This window comes from Neoarius graeffei, chromosome 25 (genome assembly GCF_027579695.1).
Source record: "Neoarius graeffei isolate fNeoGra1 chromosome 25, fNeoGra1.pri, whole genome shotgun sequence".
NCBI classification, from domain to species: Eukaryota; Metazoa; Chordata; class Actinopteri; order Siluriformes; family Ariidae; genus Neoarius; species Neoarius graeffei.
The window spans coordinates 6,387,688-6,407,704 of record NC_083593.1 but is presented as its reverse complement, the minus strand read 5'-3'; the positions used below and the strand labels follow the sequence as shown (position 1 = coordinate 6,407,704).

The window sequence follows — 20,017 nt, the reverse complement described above, 5'->3', positions numbered from 1 at the left end:
CAAGATGGCAGCCACATTTTTCAGAGTTGATAATTGCTATAAGATTTCTGGCCATTTTCCAAGCTCTAAGCCCCGGAGCAATTAATACATTTCTCCTGTCTGCACGCTGTATTGATTTGAGTGGAAACACAGCTGGGGAAGCTTGATTAAGCCGTCACAATGGGTACGATTAACTGAGCTTTATTTCTCTGTTACGGTGGCACAAAAGCAAGAGATGAGCGCCAGGTTTTGTCTCATTTCCTGCAAGCCTGGAGCACTTTCTCCCTCTCTCCACTCACCCTTTTCTCATCCTTTACAATGTAGTTACGGCCAAGCTTTTTGGTCAGGTGTGGAGCCAGGACGTCGAAGCGACGCCGGAACTCGGAGAACACCATGTGGTCTGGATAGCCTGTGATTAAAATGAGGTTCATTTAGTAAAGGAATACAAACATAAACTGAAGTATGACTTTACGTGTGCCTCCTGCTTTTCTCCACACCTTGTCTGTAGATGCGAAGCGCGTCCAGCAGTTTCGATCCCCGGATCTGAGCTCTCAGTAAGGACACGTCCAGCTGCATGAGGCCTGGATCACAGCTCTCACCCTGGAGCTCAGCAGAGCTGGAACTTCTTAAAGCATCCGTCTTAGGCAGCAGGCAGTGCACAAAGTGAACCCTCGACCTCCTGACTGTGTCCAGCAGAGCATCCTGTCAGAAATCAGAAATCATGTAATATCCACTGTTCCAGGACTTGATGCAAACTGCATTTATTTCATCAATGTTTTATTCAGGTGGGAGAGTTAATTATTCTAGATTACACTTTTTTTTTTTACAAGTTAGTACGTGCTACATTTTCTCTATAATCAACATTACCACATTAATCAATCATTTTAGAAAACTGACAATTTTACCAAGCACATGTTTTTGTTTCACCTTCAGCTGTTTAAAAAAACAGCTTCTGCAAATTTAATACGCGCTTTTCGGTTCTACCAAACTTGAAATCACCATTCCTGAAGTGACTTTATTGCACTCATGCAAAGCGCTCACCACTTGGAGCTTGATCTGGATGCAGAGGGATTTCTTCTTCACGGCAGCCATGCCAGTAGTGAAGGTCTTCCTCATGCTGGTGGCACGGCGCAGAGCGAGCTGAGAGCCGCCCTCCAGCCCGGCAATGGAGCCCGACAGTACTGTCGCACTGCTGGAGCGCCCCATAAACAATGCACTGATGTTCTTCCTATTAAACAGTGAATGATAATTTAGCACCGAGTAATACAGCGTTGCTGACTTGGCAGTAATGATGCCTCAGGTTTTACATACAGAGCTCTGTACTTGTGACAAGAGCCATTTTTTAAATATTTAATCATGTGAAAAGGTTTTACGGTGCCGTGATATCATAAATTTATCTTTTTCTATTGAACTAATTATTAGCCACATCAGTTGTTCATTCAGGTGTGTTTCAGAATGAACACAATGTCCACGCAGGCCCCTTTACTGTATTCAAGTAGGTAATATTATATTTTATATATATCAGGCCTTGAAATTCATACATTTTTTCACCAGCCAGCCGGACTAGTTCCCTTCCAAAGTAACTCGCCAAACAGAAAATCAACTAGCCAAAATTTGTTCATGTATGAATTTTACTTCTGTCAAAGACCCGAGTATTTTGATACTGTTGTTAAATACATAAATGAGAACACAGAGCACCATATAATATAATATCAACAAATAATAATATATTGGAAAACTTGGCAACTTGGTGTATGAGTACTGAAAACAAATATACTTACTATCATGACAATCGCACCCAAAATATGTCCAACATGCTTTCTGTATTTAACCATTTATGAGAGGGAAAGCATTAGGAGCGTCATATTGACTAGGAATCAACTTGAAAAAAATTAATTATTCCATAAAAATCGTATCGCAGCCAAGGCCTACCCTGCTCCCACGTTTGCTTATAAGTCCTTTGTCGTTTCTCCTTCTCGTACGCTTTACCGGCGGCCTTTTTCTCCTCTTCAGACCGAGGTCGCTTTGTCCCCGTCTCTGGCGGTTTCTGTACACCTTTCAGAAAATTCCACATCGCAACGTAGCTTTGGCAGATGTAGATGTAAACAGCAACAAAAACACGTGTTTAAATGGGCGATAATGTGGCCACATCTATTGAATTTGATAACGTGGTGTGGCAGCGGGGGTGTGGCCAAGCGTCGGCCTGTGAATGGAGGGCGGAGTCAGGGAAGGTAAGTGGTGGAATCATTGCACCTGATGGGGATTAACCTGTGTTTGTGTGTCTTCCCCAGTGACCGCGCCCTTTAAAAGGAGAGGAGAGCAGAGAAAAGGAGCTCTCTCTCCCCAACCAGAACACGTGTGCGCGCACGCGGGACTGGGAAGTGATAAAAGGCTGAAAAGCTAGCAATAAATAGTTCATTGAGAACTCAGTTCTGGCCTGCTGTGCTTATGTGCTCCACCCACCTGGTCCAATACTACACGTGATTACCGCGATATTCAACGAGATGCGTTATATGCATGCGCAGTAGTGAAAAAACCGACAGCCTGACTCGTACACGATATGATTCAGAATTCTTCGGTATTTTCCGTCCTGCCGATAAACACATCGATTAACAGAGACACGGCACACGCTTAATATGTGGCAGCTTTAGTTGACAGTGTGTGTCTGAATCTTCGCTTCATATATATTTTTTATTTTCAACTAGCCAGCCGGGCTGCCTAGTGACAGGAATTACCCGCCAAATGACAAATTAAGTCGCCTCGGGCGACCGGACCACCGCGAATTTCGAGCCCTGTATACATGACCTGACTTGTCTTACTTCTGTGAATTCTGTAGCAGACTGCCCGCATTCTGGGAGGCGGGGTTTTGTCTGGCGTAGTTCAGCCATCCGCGGGCATCATACTCCACCCAGTCTGTACCATGGCTGTGAGCGAGCAGGAAGTGATGCGGCCGCTCACTCTTCAGCAGCAGTGTGTGGCCTGCAGTAAAACAAGGAAGTTATAAAGCACCAGCGTGTGTGTGAATTTTATATACACATACGTTATATATCTGTGTGTGTGTGTAAAACCTTTGCTCTCTCCTTCTGCAGGTCCATAGTAGCTAAAGAGTCTCTCCAGTAGTGTGTCCTCTGATCCTGCAGGGTGCAGTGCCTCTTCTTCCATCAGCCAGAGCAGTCCCCTCGCCTCATCTGTCCTTGATGGCGTCCGTACCTGATAGAGACACACACACAAAACATGATTTACTCAAATATGAAAGGCAGCAGGCAGAGCCACACCTACTTCATTATGATTGACCTGGAAAAAAAAAAAGTGACACCTCCTTTACTGACACTGCTAGGCACAGAGGCCACGCCCTCTCAATTGAGACTCGTAGTCAGTCACATCGACCACACCCTGGGGTCAACTGTGCAAGAAAATGGGGGCTGCGATAGTGAGGTGAGAAAGAGAGTGCAGGCAGGGTAGAGAAGGACTTCGGTAGTCATTTGTGATCGGAAAGTCCCAGCAAAAGTGAAAGGTAAGCTGTATAAGACAGTAGTGAGACCAGCTGTGATGTATGGACTGAAGACCGTACCCTTAACGAAGAGACAGGAGGCAAAGTTGGAGGTGGCGGAGTTGAGGATGTTAAGGTTTACGATGGGAGGTTGGACAGGATAAGGAACGAGCACATCAGACGGACAGCACATGTGGAGAGCTTGGGAATTAAGCTGAGAGAGATGGTATGGGCACATCCTGAGAAGAGATGCAGAGCATGTTGGAAGGAGAACGTTGAGGATGGAGCTGCCAGGCACATGAAAACGAGGAAGGCCAAAGAGGAGATACGTGGATGTGGTGAGAGAGGACATGAAAGTGGCAGGTGTGGTAGAGAAGGATGCGGAAGACAGGGAGCAATGGAGACGAAAGATCCGCTGTGGCGACCCCTAATCAGGAGCAGCCAAAAGAAGTCGTCGTCACATCGACCACACCCCCTTTAAGACTGGTAGTCAACACGCCTCCTTCATTGAGACTGGTAATCAAGAAGGCTATGGTGTGCCTCCTTTACTGGTACTGACAGGCACAGATATGCAGGTTGAAACTGAGAAAGGAGGTCAGGAAGAAACACTGTGCCTAAGGAAGTCTATTTAATAAATCTCTTTAAAACAAGAGAACTTGAATAAGAAAGCTAAGATTTTGCTCGACTTTTCCTGACACACACTATGTGGTGAAGGAATAAAGACTCACTGAATCAGAGTTTGCACAGCAAGAAACCTCCTTCCTGCCAGCACATAATAATCGCCGGTAAAGACTCAGCAAGACCTCAGTGCGTTATTGACTTATATACATCAACACATTCCGCTACAAAACCTCTCCCCATCTACGCACAAGCACTTCAATCCTGCTGCTCACCTGCCCTTTTTTATTCACTACCACGCTGCAAGCTCATCACAACGGAACCAGCGTTTATAAATTCACAACGGCAGCCAGCCGAATTCAGTTTACCACCATTGAACTTTTAATTTCATGCTTTATTGTACTATACCCAACATTAAACAACAACAACCCAGTCCAAGCAATTATCATGCTCTTGCGTGCTTTAAAAAGGCGTAAATGGGCTGAGGTGCTCGCCTTGGTGTTCTTGTTCTGTCTCACAGGCAACGCCTGCCAGCAGGACACTCACACAATTATTGGAAACATAGCCTCTGCAATTCTGCCAGTTTTAATCCTTTGTCTTGCTTAACTTGAGTTTAATAGAGGCTGTAATAGCAAATGATGATGCACAAGACGATGAGATTAGCCAACATCGATTCTCAATTCAAACACAACACTTTTAACCACAGAATCTTGGCTGAGGGAAAAAAAAATTAGCAAGAATTAGACAAGCAAGAATTCAGTGGTGGTTCAAGATGTTTAGCACTGGTCTGGTGATGGTACTTGACTCAAACAATCAAACCAAAGTGGTGATGACGGCTTTATAAAACTGTCGTATGATACATTATAAATATCGTTTAAGCCACTTGGCAGTGGACCGATAACAATAGAGAAAAGTGAAATTGTTTTGGAAAGCTACACTTTAGACTACACGTACATTAAGGAGTAGAAAGGAAAGGACACTTGGAGCCGGTTTTCTTCTTCCGACTGTAACCACAGTGACAACCTTAGGAAAACCTTAGCCCTTTTAGCCATCTGTGATTAGTTGTTTTCCACAAATGTCTTGAATTCTCGTCTCTGGTTGGTCAGAAAGCCTTCAGGAAGAGGACTTTGCAGTTTTCCAGTAACACAAGAAACTGCTTTTTTTTTGTCTTATTAATTTTGAGAAGAATAAAATAAAAAGAAGGTGAGGGAAAGACTTTTTATAGCTTAGCCATAACATGGGTACAGATGTGATCTTACCAAGGCCTGACTGGACGCCTGGTCTACAGCAGCGATGGACAGCGAGGGACTCGGCTCCATGTCGTCCAACGTGAGCTCAACGTTTTCCTAAATGAATACAACAGCTTGGTTAGTATCCTAAAGAATTACCTTAAATAACGGGTCTGGACGGAAGCATCCAAATAAAGCAGACATAACGCACAGGAAACAGATTACAGATCAAATTTCTCTCATCTATTGAAGATGTACTTTAGTTATCTGGCTGAATGTAGACACTGCAGTGTTTCACTAATTGCTCTTTTAGTCTAACTGACATTGGAGCAGCAGCTTACAGCATTTCACATTACAGCAAAAACGGTGACTTAATTTCTGATGCGTGAACGAAACCGATGTTGCGTGATTTCTGTGCATCCTTAAGATTACTCAGATTCCTTACATTACATTTCGGTAGCGTGTGATTTGATTTCTCAGCATGCGCTCCATGATGCGCAAAACAACCCCAATGTGAGACAGAAATTCACGTTCTGTTTTCTTCTGGAACATTTGAGCACTTTTGTTTAAATGACTTCATTTTAACTCGTCGGAAAAACAAAATAGATCACCAAAAATAATTATGAATTTAAAATTGGTAAATGCATAGTGAACTGGAAAATGTTAAATTTTTTTACAACCCCAATTCCAAAAAAGTTGGGACACTGTGTAAAACATAAATCAAAACAGAATGTGAAGATTTTCAAAATCATAGAAACCCTATATTTCATTGAAAATCGTACAAAGACAACATATCAAATGTTGAAACTGAGAAATTGTATTGTTTTTTGAAAAATATATACTCACTTTGAATTTGATGTCAGCAACACGTTTCAGAAAAGTTGGGACAGGGGCAACAAAAGACTGAAAAAGTTGTGTAATGCAAAAAAAAACACCCCTAATTTGGTTAATTGGCAACAGGTCAGTAAGATGACCGAGTATAAAAATAGCATCCCAGAGAAGCAGAGTCTCTTAGAAATAAAGATGGTGAGGGGTTCATTGCTCTGTGAGAGACTGCGTGGGCAAACAATGCAAGAATAACGTTCCTCAATGTAAAATTGTAAAGAATTTGTGGGTCACATCATTTATGGTACATAATATCATTAAAAGATTCAGAGAATCTGGAGAAATCTCTGTATGCAAGAGACAAGGCTGAAAACTGCCATTGGATGCCTGCGATCTTCAGGCCCTCAGGAGACACTGCATTAAAAGCAGACACGTGTCTGTAGTGGAAATCACTGTATGGGCTCAGGGACACTTCAGAAAACCATCGTCTGTGAAAACAGTTCATTACTGCATCCACAAATGCAAGTTAAAACCAGATATAAATAATATCCAGAAACACCACCACCTTCTCTGAGCCCGAGCTCTTTTATGATGGACTGCGGCGAAGTGAAAATTGTCCCGAGGTCTGACGAACCAAAAGTAGAAATTCTTTTTAGAAATCATGGATGCAACATCCTCCAGACTAAAGAGGAGAGGGACCATCCAGCTTGTTGTCAGTGCACAGTTTAAAAGCCAGCATCTGTGATGGTATGAGGGGGTATTAGTGCACATGACATGGGGAGCTTGTACATCTGGGAAGGCCTCATTAATGCTGAATGATGTATACACATTTCAGAGCAATATGCTGCCATCCAGACAAAATCTTTTTTCAGGGAAGGCCTTCCTTCTTTCAGCAAGACAATGCCACACCATTTTCTGCACATATTAAAACTGCATGGCTCTGTAGTAAAAGAGTCCAGGTGCTAAACTGGCCTGCCTGCAGTCCAGACCTGTCTTGAAGCGCAAAATATGACAAAAAAAGACCCCAAACTGTTGAGCAACTGAAATTGTATATCCAGCAAGAATGGGACAACATTTCTCTTTCAAAACTACAGTAATTGGTCTCCTCAGTTCCGAAATGTTTAGTGTTGTTAAAAGTAGAGGTGATGCAACACAGTGGTAAACATGCCCCTGTCCTAACGTTTTTGAAACGTGTTGCTGACATCAAATTTAAAATGGGCATATATTTTTCAAAAAAAAAAAAAATTTTCAGTTTCAATATATTTGATAAGTTGTCTTTGTACTATTTTTTCAATGAAATGTAGGGTTTCCGTGATTTGCAAATCTTCACATTCTGTTTTTATTCATGTTTTAGACAGCGTCCAAACTTTTTTAGAATTGGGGTTGTATTTTAGTGGAACAATCTAGATCTAACTGAATCTGAAAAAGCCAAAATCCTTTTCATGCCAATTAATTTTACTGCACCACATATTGATGTAAATTAAATGATAAATAATTTACACTTAATACCATTAATTCAATACATACTTAATACCAGGCTATTAATTATATCATCAGTGGATGGTCCTAACAAGGCTGTCTGTGTGTGTGTGTGTGTGTGTGTGTGTACCTCCTTGTAGCGCTCCAGCTCTTGTACAAATGTGCGCTCGTGGAAAAGAGCCTGGAGTCGCTCTTGAGCGTAGTTGTGACAGAGCTCCTCAAAGGTAGCACCTCTCTCACTCTTGGCCTGCTGAGGATTCTGGGAGCCTGGAGTGTCTACGATCAGCAAAGAACATAGCGAGTGCTTCTGCGTGGACTTCAGAGCTCTAAGAGAGGGGAAAAAAAAAAATTTAACTCTGTATTCAGTTTCAAAACTACTTGCAATGCTTACAGTTTGAGATAACATGCTAATTTAAAAATATGTATATCACACAAAGCAAATGATACTGTTACTGTATAACAGTAAAGAGAAAGATGAACACAAACACATGAAGAAATATCACTGCAGATGTGTCTTGACTTAATTACTTGAAAGTTAACAAAACCACTTTTAAATCTGGTTTAAAGTTTGATCGTTCTTATGCCCAGGTCAGACGGCAGGCTGCAACTGGTTTTCAGCTACTCGCGTCTTCCTGCGATAACAAAATCGCAGGTGGACGCAAGACTGGTCTTGCGTTGACGCGTGACGACGACGCAGATAATGGCAGAGGGTCTTTAGTAGAGGCAGGTTGACACAAGTGGGTCATAATCTGTTCGCATTTCAGCTGCGATTCGTTTCCAATCAGTGCAAACAGCAGGTTGATAAAAATGTAGAGGCAGGCGGTCGTGTGATGCTTGAGCGACCAATCGCAGGTTGAAGCAGGTAGTGGCAGCTAGACGCAGAGGAAGACAAGTCTTTAGAGATGGCTGCGATGCATCACAGGTAGACGCAGACTGCACCTGCAAATAGTTTACAGCAACCTGCGAGCAGTCTTATGGCCTTATTTTTTTTTAAAGGTTTTTCTGTGTGCTGCGTCTAGCCGCGTCTGCTTCCGACTGGTTGATTCAGCTTAAAAACTCTGCGTCTTGCAATACGTCTGACGAAGGATTTGACGCAAAACGCCTGTGTCCACCTGCGATCGGTCGCCACCCGACCGATCGTATTTCGCAGCATGCGACTTTCTGCCGTCTGACCTGGGCAATATATGCCATTCTCACCACTTCAAATCATTTTCACTGAAAGTCCTTATTATTGCTGGCAGTTTAAAGTGGAACTGAAGTCATTTTTACACTTGTTTTCTTTCTTAATTAACGTGTTATTCAATTACGTTTTCGGTTTTATTAACCTTATATCGTGACTCGTATCGGCATATTATATTACACTTATCGGCCTTTTCGGTTTTTAGCCATGCAGTTCGTTTGGTCCACGGCAGGCGTCGCTTATCTGTGCGATCCTCACGAGACTCGTGCAAGACTTCAAACATGACGTGTCAGTGCTGCCATTTTGAAAACTGTTTACACAGAGGCCAGATCGCCATATCATTCCAATTTAGATTAATTTCGAGATTCATCAGTGATGGAGATTATTCCATACGACTTCGAACCAACGTGGAGTAGAGAAGAGTTGGAAAGACGACAGGATAAGGATTACTCCGTCGCGCTGGTATTTACGTCATTACTGTCGCACAATTAAAACGTGCCAGATCAGGCGGCTGGTGGGTTTTCAAAATAATAAATACATGCATGTATTTTTGTGATAAATCCGTATTATACTGAGCGCATTTCCCACATGATCCTCACTAAGTTTTCGGACAGCACTACAAAATGGCGTCCCCACTATATAGTGCCCTATATAGTGAGTAGGGAGCGATTTCGGACACAGGGAAAACTTCCGGCTTGATTACATCAGCATTCGAAAGAGGGCGCGCGCGTCTTTTGACAACGTTGGCAGATGTCGGTCGCTTTGATTTCCGCTGTACATTTTACTTCCGTCCTACGATGTCTCGCACAGGTCTCAACAAATCTCGTTTACGGCCATCGCTTTGACATACGGACTGACATATTACGTAGCATATTTCAAACACTCATAACTTGCTGTAGCAGTGACAAAATGGCGATCAAAAACGCATTCCGATATTTAATAAAATGAGAAATAGAATTTTGATTAAAAAAAATATTTTGCCTTCAGTTCCCCTTTAATGTCTCGACTCTGACCACTGAATTTTTTTCCCCCATCTGAGGTAACATATCAGCTCACCTGTTGATGAGGGAGATCAGCAGAGTAAAGATCTCCGAGTATAAACTGGAACCCATGGCCTCCAAACACTCCACTGCCGTGGCCTTGGACCCTACACACACACACACACACACACACACACACAGTTGAATTGTCTGGGAATGAAACTGTGTGTGAATTGGTTAAGAAAAAGCCTGAAATCATCAAGTTCCTCAAGGAGCGATACGGATGAGTAGGAACTTGAGCACAATAAAGGAAAGTCACAGTGGAGAAAGCGTTTTGATTATGATGCGTTCGGTGCTGATATTAAATCTGAATACGCGCAATGGGGATGGAGTGACTCAGGCTTGTCGAGTGAAATCAGACTGCGGGCGCCCACACGCATTCCTCCTGGCAGCCGCTAAGCATTACTGACATCAGATAAATCACGTACCTGCAACAAAGACGCAACGGCGCGTCCAGACACACCCTTGGGAGACATCGGAACGTGTCGGAGAACGCGAAGGCGTGGCCCTTGGCGACAGCTTATGCAATCGAGGAGAAATAAAACGTACTGGCAAGCATTACAAAACTGCAGGAATGCATTTCCCATAACTCCCTGCTTACACAAAAACAAATCAAATCAACACTGCGTATGCTGCAGCATGCACAATGCACAGGGCGTATGCTCAAGGCTTCAAGAGGTCGCCTCCCGCACATGTTCAGGTGCGATACCCTGCATGGGGATCAGGATAAAGAACACAAATGTTGGCTCATGGAGGAAAAACTCAACCTGATAATAAGATTAGCACTTCTTTATCGACATAATGTTCACTAAAACCTGACAAAATGCTTTTGCATTCAAGTAGGTTTTCCTCTACCGCCCAAACAAGTGGAGATGATTTATTTCAGCCGTCTGTTTTTTAAATCCCCAATTTTCTCAGCAAATAGGTTTCCTACTGAATGAATCATTTAAACCATAAAAAAAAAAAAAGTTAAGTGCTTTTAATCTTCCCGAAGAATCTGTACGATACTCCCTCCACCACAGCCTCCCAGTATCCTGGGCAAATAATTCTCTGTGGAGTATTACCCATGCTGTTACAAAAAGACAAGAGGGGACACGGATTCTAGCTGTGACAAGGTGTGTTCTAAACAGGAAGTACTGTTTCACAGATGTTCTACTGCATTAAATGCAACTATAAACAGACGTCATCTTTAATAAAAATACAATTTGCAAAAAGTCATCGGATGAGAGGAATTTAAAGCACAAAATATCATATTAGAGATGGAAGAATATCACCAAGTACCAGACTGTGCTTATATACAAACATAATGCATGTCAGGGTGGGTGTGATGCAATAGGATGCGCAAGGGGAGTGTCACAACCCCTCTGAAGCGCGTCACCAGCCTCCCCTTCTCTCTCTGTCTCTCTCATAAAAAGCACATCCTGTCATTTCGTCAAGAAGATGGAGAAAACGGAAAGTGTAACCCAAACTGAGGGTGCTTACAACCAAGACCCCTTCCATAAATGTTAAATATGTCTCTGAACAAAAAACTTCACCATGTCAACAATTTCTAAGAATAACTTTGTTCAACACCGCCATGTTTTTAAAATCAGTTTATTAGATGACTAAAGAAACAATAATGTATTAGTACGAGTCCATTAATATAAATGAATCGTTTATGTTGCAGCTTTTTTCAGTCCGCTTCAAAATTATTGGCATCCTGAATGAAGTAGGAAGCTGCCGTATTATTCCTTGACTTTATATACGACAAGATGCTGATGGGCGGCACGGTGGTGTAGTGGTTAGCGCTGTCGCCTCACAGCAAGAAGGTCCGGGTTCGAGCCCCGGGGCCGGTGAGAGCCTTTCTGTGCGGAGTTTGCATGTTCTCCCCGTGTCCGCGTGGGTTTCCTCCCTCCGGGTGCTCCGGTTTCCCCCACAGTCCAAAGACATGCAGGTTAGGTTAACTGGTGACTCTAAATTGAGCGTAGGTGTGAATGTGAGTGTGAATGGTTGTCTGTGTCTATGTGTCAGCCCTGTGATGACCTGGCGACTTGTCCAGGGTGTACCCCGCCTTTCGCCCGTAGTCAGCTGGGATAGGCTCCAGCTTGCCTGCGACCCTGTAGAACAGGATAAAGCGGCTAGAGATAATGAGATGAGATGAAGATGCTGATGTCATGAATAAATAAAAGAGATTACATTTATTCAATTATTTAAATAAAGTTATAAGCCTAACTGACTGCCTTAGATCTACATTATAACGTAATTTGGTTATGTCGGAGAAAGTTCAGGAACAAAAAGCTTTAATGTTCTTTAATAAATAAATATGATGATCCTTTTTCCCTCCTTTGCTGTGGTTGGTATAAATCTGTATAGGAAGTAAGGAAAACATTTGAGTTTTCAAAAGTTAAAAAAAGGAGAAGAAATTAAATGATTTTCCTCTTTACTTCGATATGACAAACGGAAATCCCTCTGTCTTGTTCTGTTCCTTTCACTGAACTAATGAATGGTTGTGCTTGCCTGAGCTGTCTCCGGAGTCCTCGGCCCCCTGGCGGACGCTAGAGGTTCTTGGCAGCGTTCCTTTGGCCTGGGGTTTGAAGATGGACGATGAGAGCTCTTCCAGAGTGCAGCCCAGGAGATACGCTGCTTTCTGAGCCCATTCATGTCTGGCAAACTGCTTACGGCCAGCTGTGGAACGCCGAGAGAGTTATTGATGAAGAGATAAAGCATGCGCACTTGCTGCATTTCCTATTTACATTTATTCATTTAGGAGAACATTTTATGCAAAGCGAAGGCAGAATATAATCAGCACACAGGGCTGTGAAAGGAGCCCAAACGTTATACAACTGAGTTTCAGCCACGTGACAGCAAAGAGAGAGCGGAACTGAACACGGGAGTCAGAACGAAGGATCATCAGTAAAAGTTAAAAGAAGAATGATTCTAATTTCAAAAGGGATAAACGGACACTGATCATCTCCAAAGGTTTTTAAAGTCATGTTGGAAGTTTGCTTCTTTTTTTTTTGGACACAATATAGGTGAAGCTTACAGACATGCTCAGACAGCTCACTTCAAAAATAACATTTTCGTCAGTCATAAAATATTTTCAGAAGGACGGCAGACAAACGCTGTATTCAGGAAGAGACTCAAAAAAAAAAATCAAGTGGGAATCGAAATCACTTCGAACCTGAATCTGACGCAAGAGCGAAATGACACCAAACTATCAGTGGAAGAAGAAAGTGATTCAGCTTTGAAATGGAGAAATGACAGTTTTTAGCTCTGGGACAAAAAAAAAAATTATATATAAATAAAGATAACAGTGTGTCAGTGTCAAAAACCACTCAAGACTGCTTTCAGACTTTTTTTTTTCCAAGAAAAGCACTAACTGGAGAGCTTTTTGATTTGTTTTTATTTTAAAAAAAAAGAAAAAGAAGTGACTCATGATGTCTGCACTGTAAGCACAATAAAGTGCTTCCCAGCCTAGCTTGCTATCTACAGGGGGTCTGGGGGGGAAAAAAGTTAGGAACCAGTGAGAGTACAACTACATATACTTTGGTGTTTATTATTTATATATGTTCGCCATTTTACACACACACACACACACACACACACACACACACACACACACACACACACTTCCTCAGCTGCTGTTACGTTTTTGTGGATTGTGCTCAGCATTTTGGGATCAACGTTTTTCCTCGAGTTATTCCCATTGGTACTGGACTTTTCTAACAGCCTGTAGATTAGATTTATCATCATCATCATCATCACCATCATCAGTAATGCAGACTGGTAACTGGTGATGAGGGGGTTGTTTGCCTTCATTGTAGCTTCAGGAAGTCAAGAGGATTTGAATTTTGTAGTGAGAGTTAAAGTTTGCATCGTGCACCGGTGAACATCCTGATTGTGATTTTTTTTAATTGTATTGTAGCACTGGAATATTGTTGTATCGCAACAAGCCATTTTTAATTCAACATGATATAAATTTCCTGACATTTGTTCACTAACTAGACCGATTTCGCACGGAGACACTTTCTCCAAATTTACTTTAATCTTTCAGACTGAATGAAGATCAAACAGTTTGGATAGAAGGGAGTTTTGTCTCCCCACCCCCCACTGTTTTCTGTTATTCTTATACTCCAGCCACAGAACCATGAGGGAACATCAAACAGAGCAGATAGGCACTTTATCAGTTGCACAAGCCCACTGCTTTGCCTCACTGCGAGAGGATGAAAGCATGAAAAACATGGAAGTCCAACACCATTAAAATGCTAATAAAACTGTCTGCTATCAGTGATTTACATGTGCACGCACACACACACAAACATTCCAGTTAATATGCAAGAGGAGGGTGCGTTTACCTTCATCCGACTCTGGGTCACGATGCGGTGCAGCGCCGGCATGCAACATGAGCATGTGAGTGAAAACAGAAGGGTTAACAAGGCAAATAACACCCTGCAATTCTACTGGAGAAACAAATATCAGAGGAGTTAAGGTTCATATTAGCATGCAGTCTCTCTCACACACACACACGCGCATGCATATGGAAGTTTAGGAAAGGATACACGCCTTGTTCCAAACACATGAGACCCATTAGCAGGCTCATTACCAGCATCTCACATATAGAGCTGAATGATGAGCTGCTCGCTTAATGTCATTATTACCATCATCGCCTCCGCGCGTTAACCCCGTGTCACACTGCATGAGGGAAGCGGAGGATACGCAGAGATGCCAGGAAGCCACAAGGCTCGAGTCAGAGCCAAGCGCCTCTCAAATGACTCTACTGCCACAGAGTGGCTATACATGAGAATGCGACGGGATGAAAAGTCAAGAGACGGTGCTTTATTACATGCTTAATAACAACAGATTAGATCAGAAAAGAATCGACGTGTCACACTTTCTATACAGCCGATATACCGTACACACTGTTATAACGCTTTATAAATGCTACAACAAAGTGCTATATTTAATCGATACATGTTGTGACACAAGCATGATGATTCATTAAGGCTGAACAATATGATACGACATTACAATAAACTAAACACTTTCCTGAGAACACCACAATTCAATACTTAAAAAAAAAAAAAAGACTGAATACAATATTTTTGGCATATGGTGTCTAAAATGTCCATGCATCACTAATCTGGACTCTGTAGAAAGTGTAACCGATTTTAAGCCTAGGTCACAACCGGACGTATGATTTTTTGGCCATGCGATTTTTGGCATTTCCCAAATCGCTGCGTTTTTTTTTTTTTTTGGTTCGTGGAGAAAGACGCACGTTGGCCGTAAGTTTGTTTTGCAACCTGAAAAAAACGTAAGCGCCCGTAGAGTTTGTTTGACATGACAAAGAACCTCTGCGGCTGGTCTGCGGCCAGTCTACGGCTCGAAAATCAGCACATCACACGCGTGCCCTCCGTGCGTTTCACGTGCGCCCTCCGTGCGTTTCTTGCGTTTTTTGCATGTAGACCGGCTGTAGGAGCACGTACGGCCGGTTGTGACCGAGGCATATAGTAATGAAAAAGAAAAATGAGCATGTGGCAAAACTCAGAGAGAAAAAGACAGAAGAGTGATGGAGATGTTCATTACCGCTTTCGTCTATGACTGAGACTGCACGGGGGGGGGCAACATTAGACAAAATGAGCGTCAAATGAGCCACTGAGAATAAACATATCCGGAGTCATTAGCGCTCAGTCAATAATCATTACTGCACTATGGAAAGGACTGGGAGAAATTAGTCAACGTTAACTTTAATAGAGGATCCAAATCATCAATCATGTGCTCATGCCAGTGTAACAGCCCCGTTACATTGGTGTCTCAATAACATGCATTTCAGCACTATTTATTCTTTTCAGATGGGTAAACTTGTCTAGTAGGACTTAATTTAATACAAAACATCAAAAACATTCAGCTAATACCTTTGGTGGCTCCTGCAGCTCCTAGATGGTAGATGGCGCCCAACACTAGCCAGAAGGTTCTCTGCTCTTCTGCAGAAATGTTTAACACCTTCATGGCAGCCTGGAGTTTCGCAAACTGCTGAGCAGACTTTTGTTTCTCTTCAGGCTGTATAGTTTAAAAAAAAAAAAAAAGCCACGCAGCATGTGAGGGTGTGTGAAGGTTGTGTAAGAGTTTGTTGTTTTTTTAGATCAAGTGGAGGTGGTGCTTGCCTTGGAGTGAGGCAGGATCCCGAAGGCGCTGTTCTCTGCAAAATGGTTGAAGTGCAGCTCGGTTCTGCAGATACACCGAAGCAGGGTTAGGGAGAACACTAATAACAAAAACCACCTAGAACCGAGCATGTGAACAGTGTCGGTTCGAGAGCATCTCCGATGATAGAAAGGTTCATCCATAGAGTGGAACTGTTTTATAGTCTAGATTTTGGGTTGCCAAGTAAGGAAATAAAAGTGAATAAAGAGAACAGCGTCTGTGAAGGTTCTCAGTCATCCAGGTCATCGTAAACCGTAGGTGCTAAAGAAGGCAACTGGACTTGTTTGAAATTCTTGAAGACGTTTCACCTCTCATCCGAAAGGCTTCTTCAGTTCCGTCTGACTAGTGGGGAGTTCCAGATATTTATCCTCTAGTCGACCAAAAACAAGCCTAAGGAGTGCCGTTGACCCTCTCATACCCCTTTTCCACCAAATCAGTTCCAGGGCTGGTTCGGGGCCAGTGCTGGTGCTGGTTCACAACTTGTTCAACTTGTGAGCCAGCTGAGAACCAGTTTGCTTTTCCATAGCTCGCGGTGCTAAGGGGAGTCACGTCATTACGTCAACGTGTACGTCAGTCACGTTGCTGTATACGTCATTACGTCGCTGTATACGTCAGTTACGTCGCTACGTTTGCATAAACCTTGGCGCGAATATCAAAGCAAAAACAACACGGAAGAAGCAGCAGCAGCAACAACAATAATAATGGATGACTTCGCGTTTGTACAGCTGCTGCTTCTCGTCACTTAAAAATGGCGATCTTTCGCGGTCTTCTTGTTGTTGGTCTTAACAACTCCACCCCCCCGCTGACGTAAGCGGTTCTTTCCTCTGGCCCAGCAGAGAGTTGGTGCTAGCCTGGAACCGGTTTTTCTGGCCCCAGAGCCAGTTCTTTGTCAGTGGAAACAGAAAACCCGTTTCCAAACTAAGCACTGGCCCCGAACCAGCCCTGGAACTGCTTTGGTGGAAAAGGGGCATCAGTCATCCTGTAGGTGTTAGGGTCACTGGAGGCCGAGTGTGAACGGTGTTAGTAGCCTAAAGGGTCGTTAGGGTGACCTGTGGGTCGTTGTCTGTCTCTACCGTCATGCGAGCCATTGAAGTCAGCTGAGTCTTGGTGTGGATGTGTATTCAGTTTTCTGGGAAGTGTACCAAGGACTGTACTGTAGGTGGCTGATAAGTGGCATCTCAGACCACCTCCTCTGTTTCAGTGATGGTTGTTCCAGGTCGATTTAAGATGGCTTCTTTTACTCCTCTTTCAAACCACCAGTCTTGTCTGGCTAAAATGCGTACACTGCAGTCCTGAAACGAGTGTCCTTTTGGCCCTTTTCCACTACCCTTTTTCAGCACACTTCAGCCCGACACGGCTCGCGTTTCGACTACCTTAGAGCAGCACGACTCAGCTCGCTTCAGCCTTACTCAGCACCCAAAACTCGCACGGTTTTGGAGTGGGGCTGAAGCGAGCCAAACCGAGCCGAGTGGGGCTAGGGGCGTGAGCAGACACTCCCCTGTGCACTGATTGGTGAGGAGGAGTGTCCTCACATGCCCACACACACCCCGCGAGCACGCTGGGATCTTTAAACACCATAAACCCGGAAGAAGAAGAATTACGAATTACGAGAATTTCTGAAGCCTTATGCGCCTCGCCTCATCTATACGCTCTTGCCAGTATCTGTTGGCATTGTCGGTGACAACAAGCCACAGCACCAAGACCAGCAACACTAACGACTCCATGTCCTCCATGTTTATTGTTTACTATCCGGGTCGTGAGACTACCGCTTAAAAGGTCACTGATGTCACTGTTTGCGCCGCCTAACGACATCACGTGACGTCCACCCACTTTCGCTAACTCCACCCAATGTGTCCACCCACTTCCAGCCAGCACGGTTCAGCGCGGTTGTAGTCGAAATGCAACTCCAACAGCCCCACTCAGCTCGACTCAGCCCAACTCAGCACGGCACGGCTCAGCCCAACTCAGCCGCGTTGGTAGTGGAAAAGCGGCATTTGTTATTGAGATGAAGATAGATTGCAGAGTCCTGGCCTGAGGAACCGGCTCTCCTGTGTTGAGCCATGCGCTTGTAAAGTGGTTGTTTCGTTTCCCAAAACATACACGTCCGTGCATTCCTCTACGTTGTCCTGTTTGTGTCTTGGTATTCTGTCTTTAGGGTGGACCAATTTCTGCCTCAGAGTGTTTCTGGGTCTGAAGTATACAAGGATGTTCAGTTTGTAGAAGATCCTCCCAAACCGAAGAAGCCTTTCGAATAAGAGATGAAACGTCTTCAAGAATTTCAAGCAAGTCCAGCTGCCTTCTTTAGCAAATACAGAATAAGAGAACAGCTTACTCACTAGCGCAAGAAGATTGGTAGTTTGCTAGCTAGGTATCGTTTTACCCACATATGCATCATGAAACTGACAAATTGTTCAAAACATCTCATCTCATTATCTGTAGCCGCTTTATCCTGTTCTACAGGGTTGCAGGCGAGCTGGAGCCTATCCCAGCTGACTACGGGCGAAAGGCAGGGTACACCCTGGACAAGTCGCCAGGTCATCACAGGGCTGACACATAGACACAGACAACCATTCACACTCACATTCACACCTACGGTCAATTTAGAGTCACCAGTTAACCTAACCTGCATGTCTTTGGACTGTGGGGGAAACCGGAGCACCCGGAGGAAACCCACACGGACACGGGGAGAACATGCAAACTCCGCACAGAAAGGCCCTCGCCGGCCACGGGGCTCAAACCCGGACCTTCTTGCTGTGAGGCGACAGCGCTAACCACTACACCACCTGTTCAAAACATCTGAAGGTTTTTAAGAGTTTTTAGCTTCTTGGTGTAAAATGAAAGGTACATGACCACACTGAAGTTACTTTTTGTCTTCTGCAGGGGAATTTTTTTTTCTTAAATGGCATACTGTAATTATTCTTTCATTTAAAATGTATACATCTGTGCCTACAGTAAACTGTAGTTTGTTATGATGTGTGAACTTTTCTAATTGGGAAAAACAGTTGTAGATTCCACATCGGATATTTGAGGGATTTCCCCCAATATGGACAAACCGAAAATACCCTTTAGAATTCTTCATTTAAACTTTTTGAATCTATACTCATATGGGGAAAGGGTTAGAATATTTTTAGTTGGTTGATAGGTAGGTATGGATGGATGGACAGATAGACAGCTCTTTTTTAAAAAAAAAAAAAGGTGGGGGACTTTAGCTGATTTTAGCTTTCTACAGTGGTTCTACTGGGAAACCTTCATTTGTAGGTTCTACATCAAGCCCTCAAGAAATGCCTTGAGATCCTTTCAGGGGTGCTAGATTGAAGATTTATTGCAAAAAGTCTAACTTCACGAAGGGGTTCTAGTTGGAACCTATTTTGTAAGGTCCTACAAATAACCTTTAATCCTAGAAGCAAGGAGAACTTTTTTTTTCTAAGAACTCAAAAGCATCTGAGCGAATCTTATTTTCTACAATGTTGTTCAATTTCTAGATTTTTTTTTTTTCCCCTCAGATCCTTCATTTATAAAAAATTCGACCCTCTTGTAAAAAGAACACCGGTTCCCTTTGGACCACTACTGCGTATAAACCGGTTTAAAATTAGACCGATTATCTGTGGCATCTTACCTTAGAGAACTATCAGCTCCTGCCATCATGTAATGGAAAACATTGAACGTGGATTCGGCGTCTGAGCGTCGCGTCACTCTCGACTTCTCCAGCAGCATCGTCTACAGGACGAGAAGATATGCATGAAATATTGTCTCTCGTAATCGGTCATGCTGAATGAAATTCTGATCCGTACCTGGATTGAAGCAGAAGCCACCTGACCGGCCTGGTCAAAGTCCAGAGAGACGATGTGGGAGAAGCGGCTGGCGTTCCCGTTCATGGACGTGCTGCAGTTCCCAAACGCCTCAAGGATGGTGTAGACGGCCTGCCACTTCTCAGCTGGGGGTAAAAAAAAAAAAAAAAAAAAAAAAAAGACAGATTACATTCTTTATACACACACACACA

At 43.4% G+C, this 20,017-nt stretch overlaps 1 protein-coding gene across 8 annotated transcripts in view; it reads right to left on the bottom strand.

Moving 5' to 3' along the window:
- myo18aa (myosin XVIIIAa) overlaps positions 1–20,017 on the bottom strand; it is a 114,356-nt gene that overhangs the window by 47,484 nt on the left and 46,855 nt on the right. For 6 of the 8 annotated variants that reach the window (XM_060908508.1, XM_060908507.1, XM_060908515.1 and 3 more), the window contains 14 exons: positions 19,809–19,951; positions 19,634–19,734; positions 15,981–16,044; positions 15,732–15,876; positions 14,175–14,186; positions 12,337–12,504; positions 9,857–9,947; positions 7,751–7,946; positions 5,347–5,433; positions 3,048–3,189; positions 2,799–2,958; positions 1,021–1,207; positions 477–681; positions 279–388 (listed from right to left, as the gene is read on the bottom strand). In XM_060908508.1, coding sequence (XP_060764491.1) covers positions 279–388; positions 477–681; positions 1,021–1,207; positions 2,799–2,958; positions 3,048–3,189; positions 5,347–5,433; positions 7,751–7,946; positions 9,857–9,947; positions 12,337–12,504; positions 14,175–14,186; positions 15,732–15,876; positions 15,981–16,044; positions 19,634–19,734; positions 19,809–19,951 — 1,811 coding nt within the window. The remainder of the gene's footprint in view (positions 1–278; positions 389–476; positions 682–1,020; positions 1,208–2,798; positions 2,959–3,047; positions 3,190–5,346; positions 5,434–7,750; positions 7,947–9,856; positions 9,948–12,336; positions 12,505–14,174; positions 14,187–15,731; positions 15,877–15,980; positions 16,045–19,633; positions 19,735–19,808; positions 19,952–20,017) is intronic. The other 2 variants (XM_060908509.1, XM_060908512.1) reach the window with 1 other exon arrangement.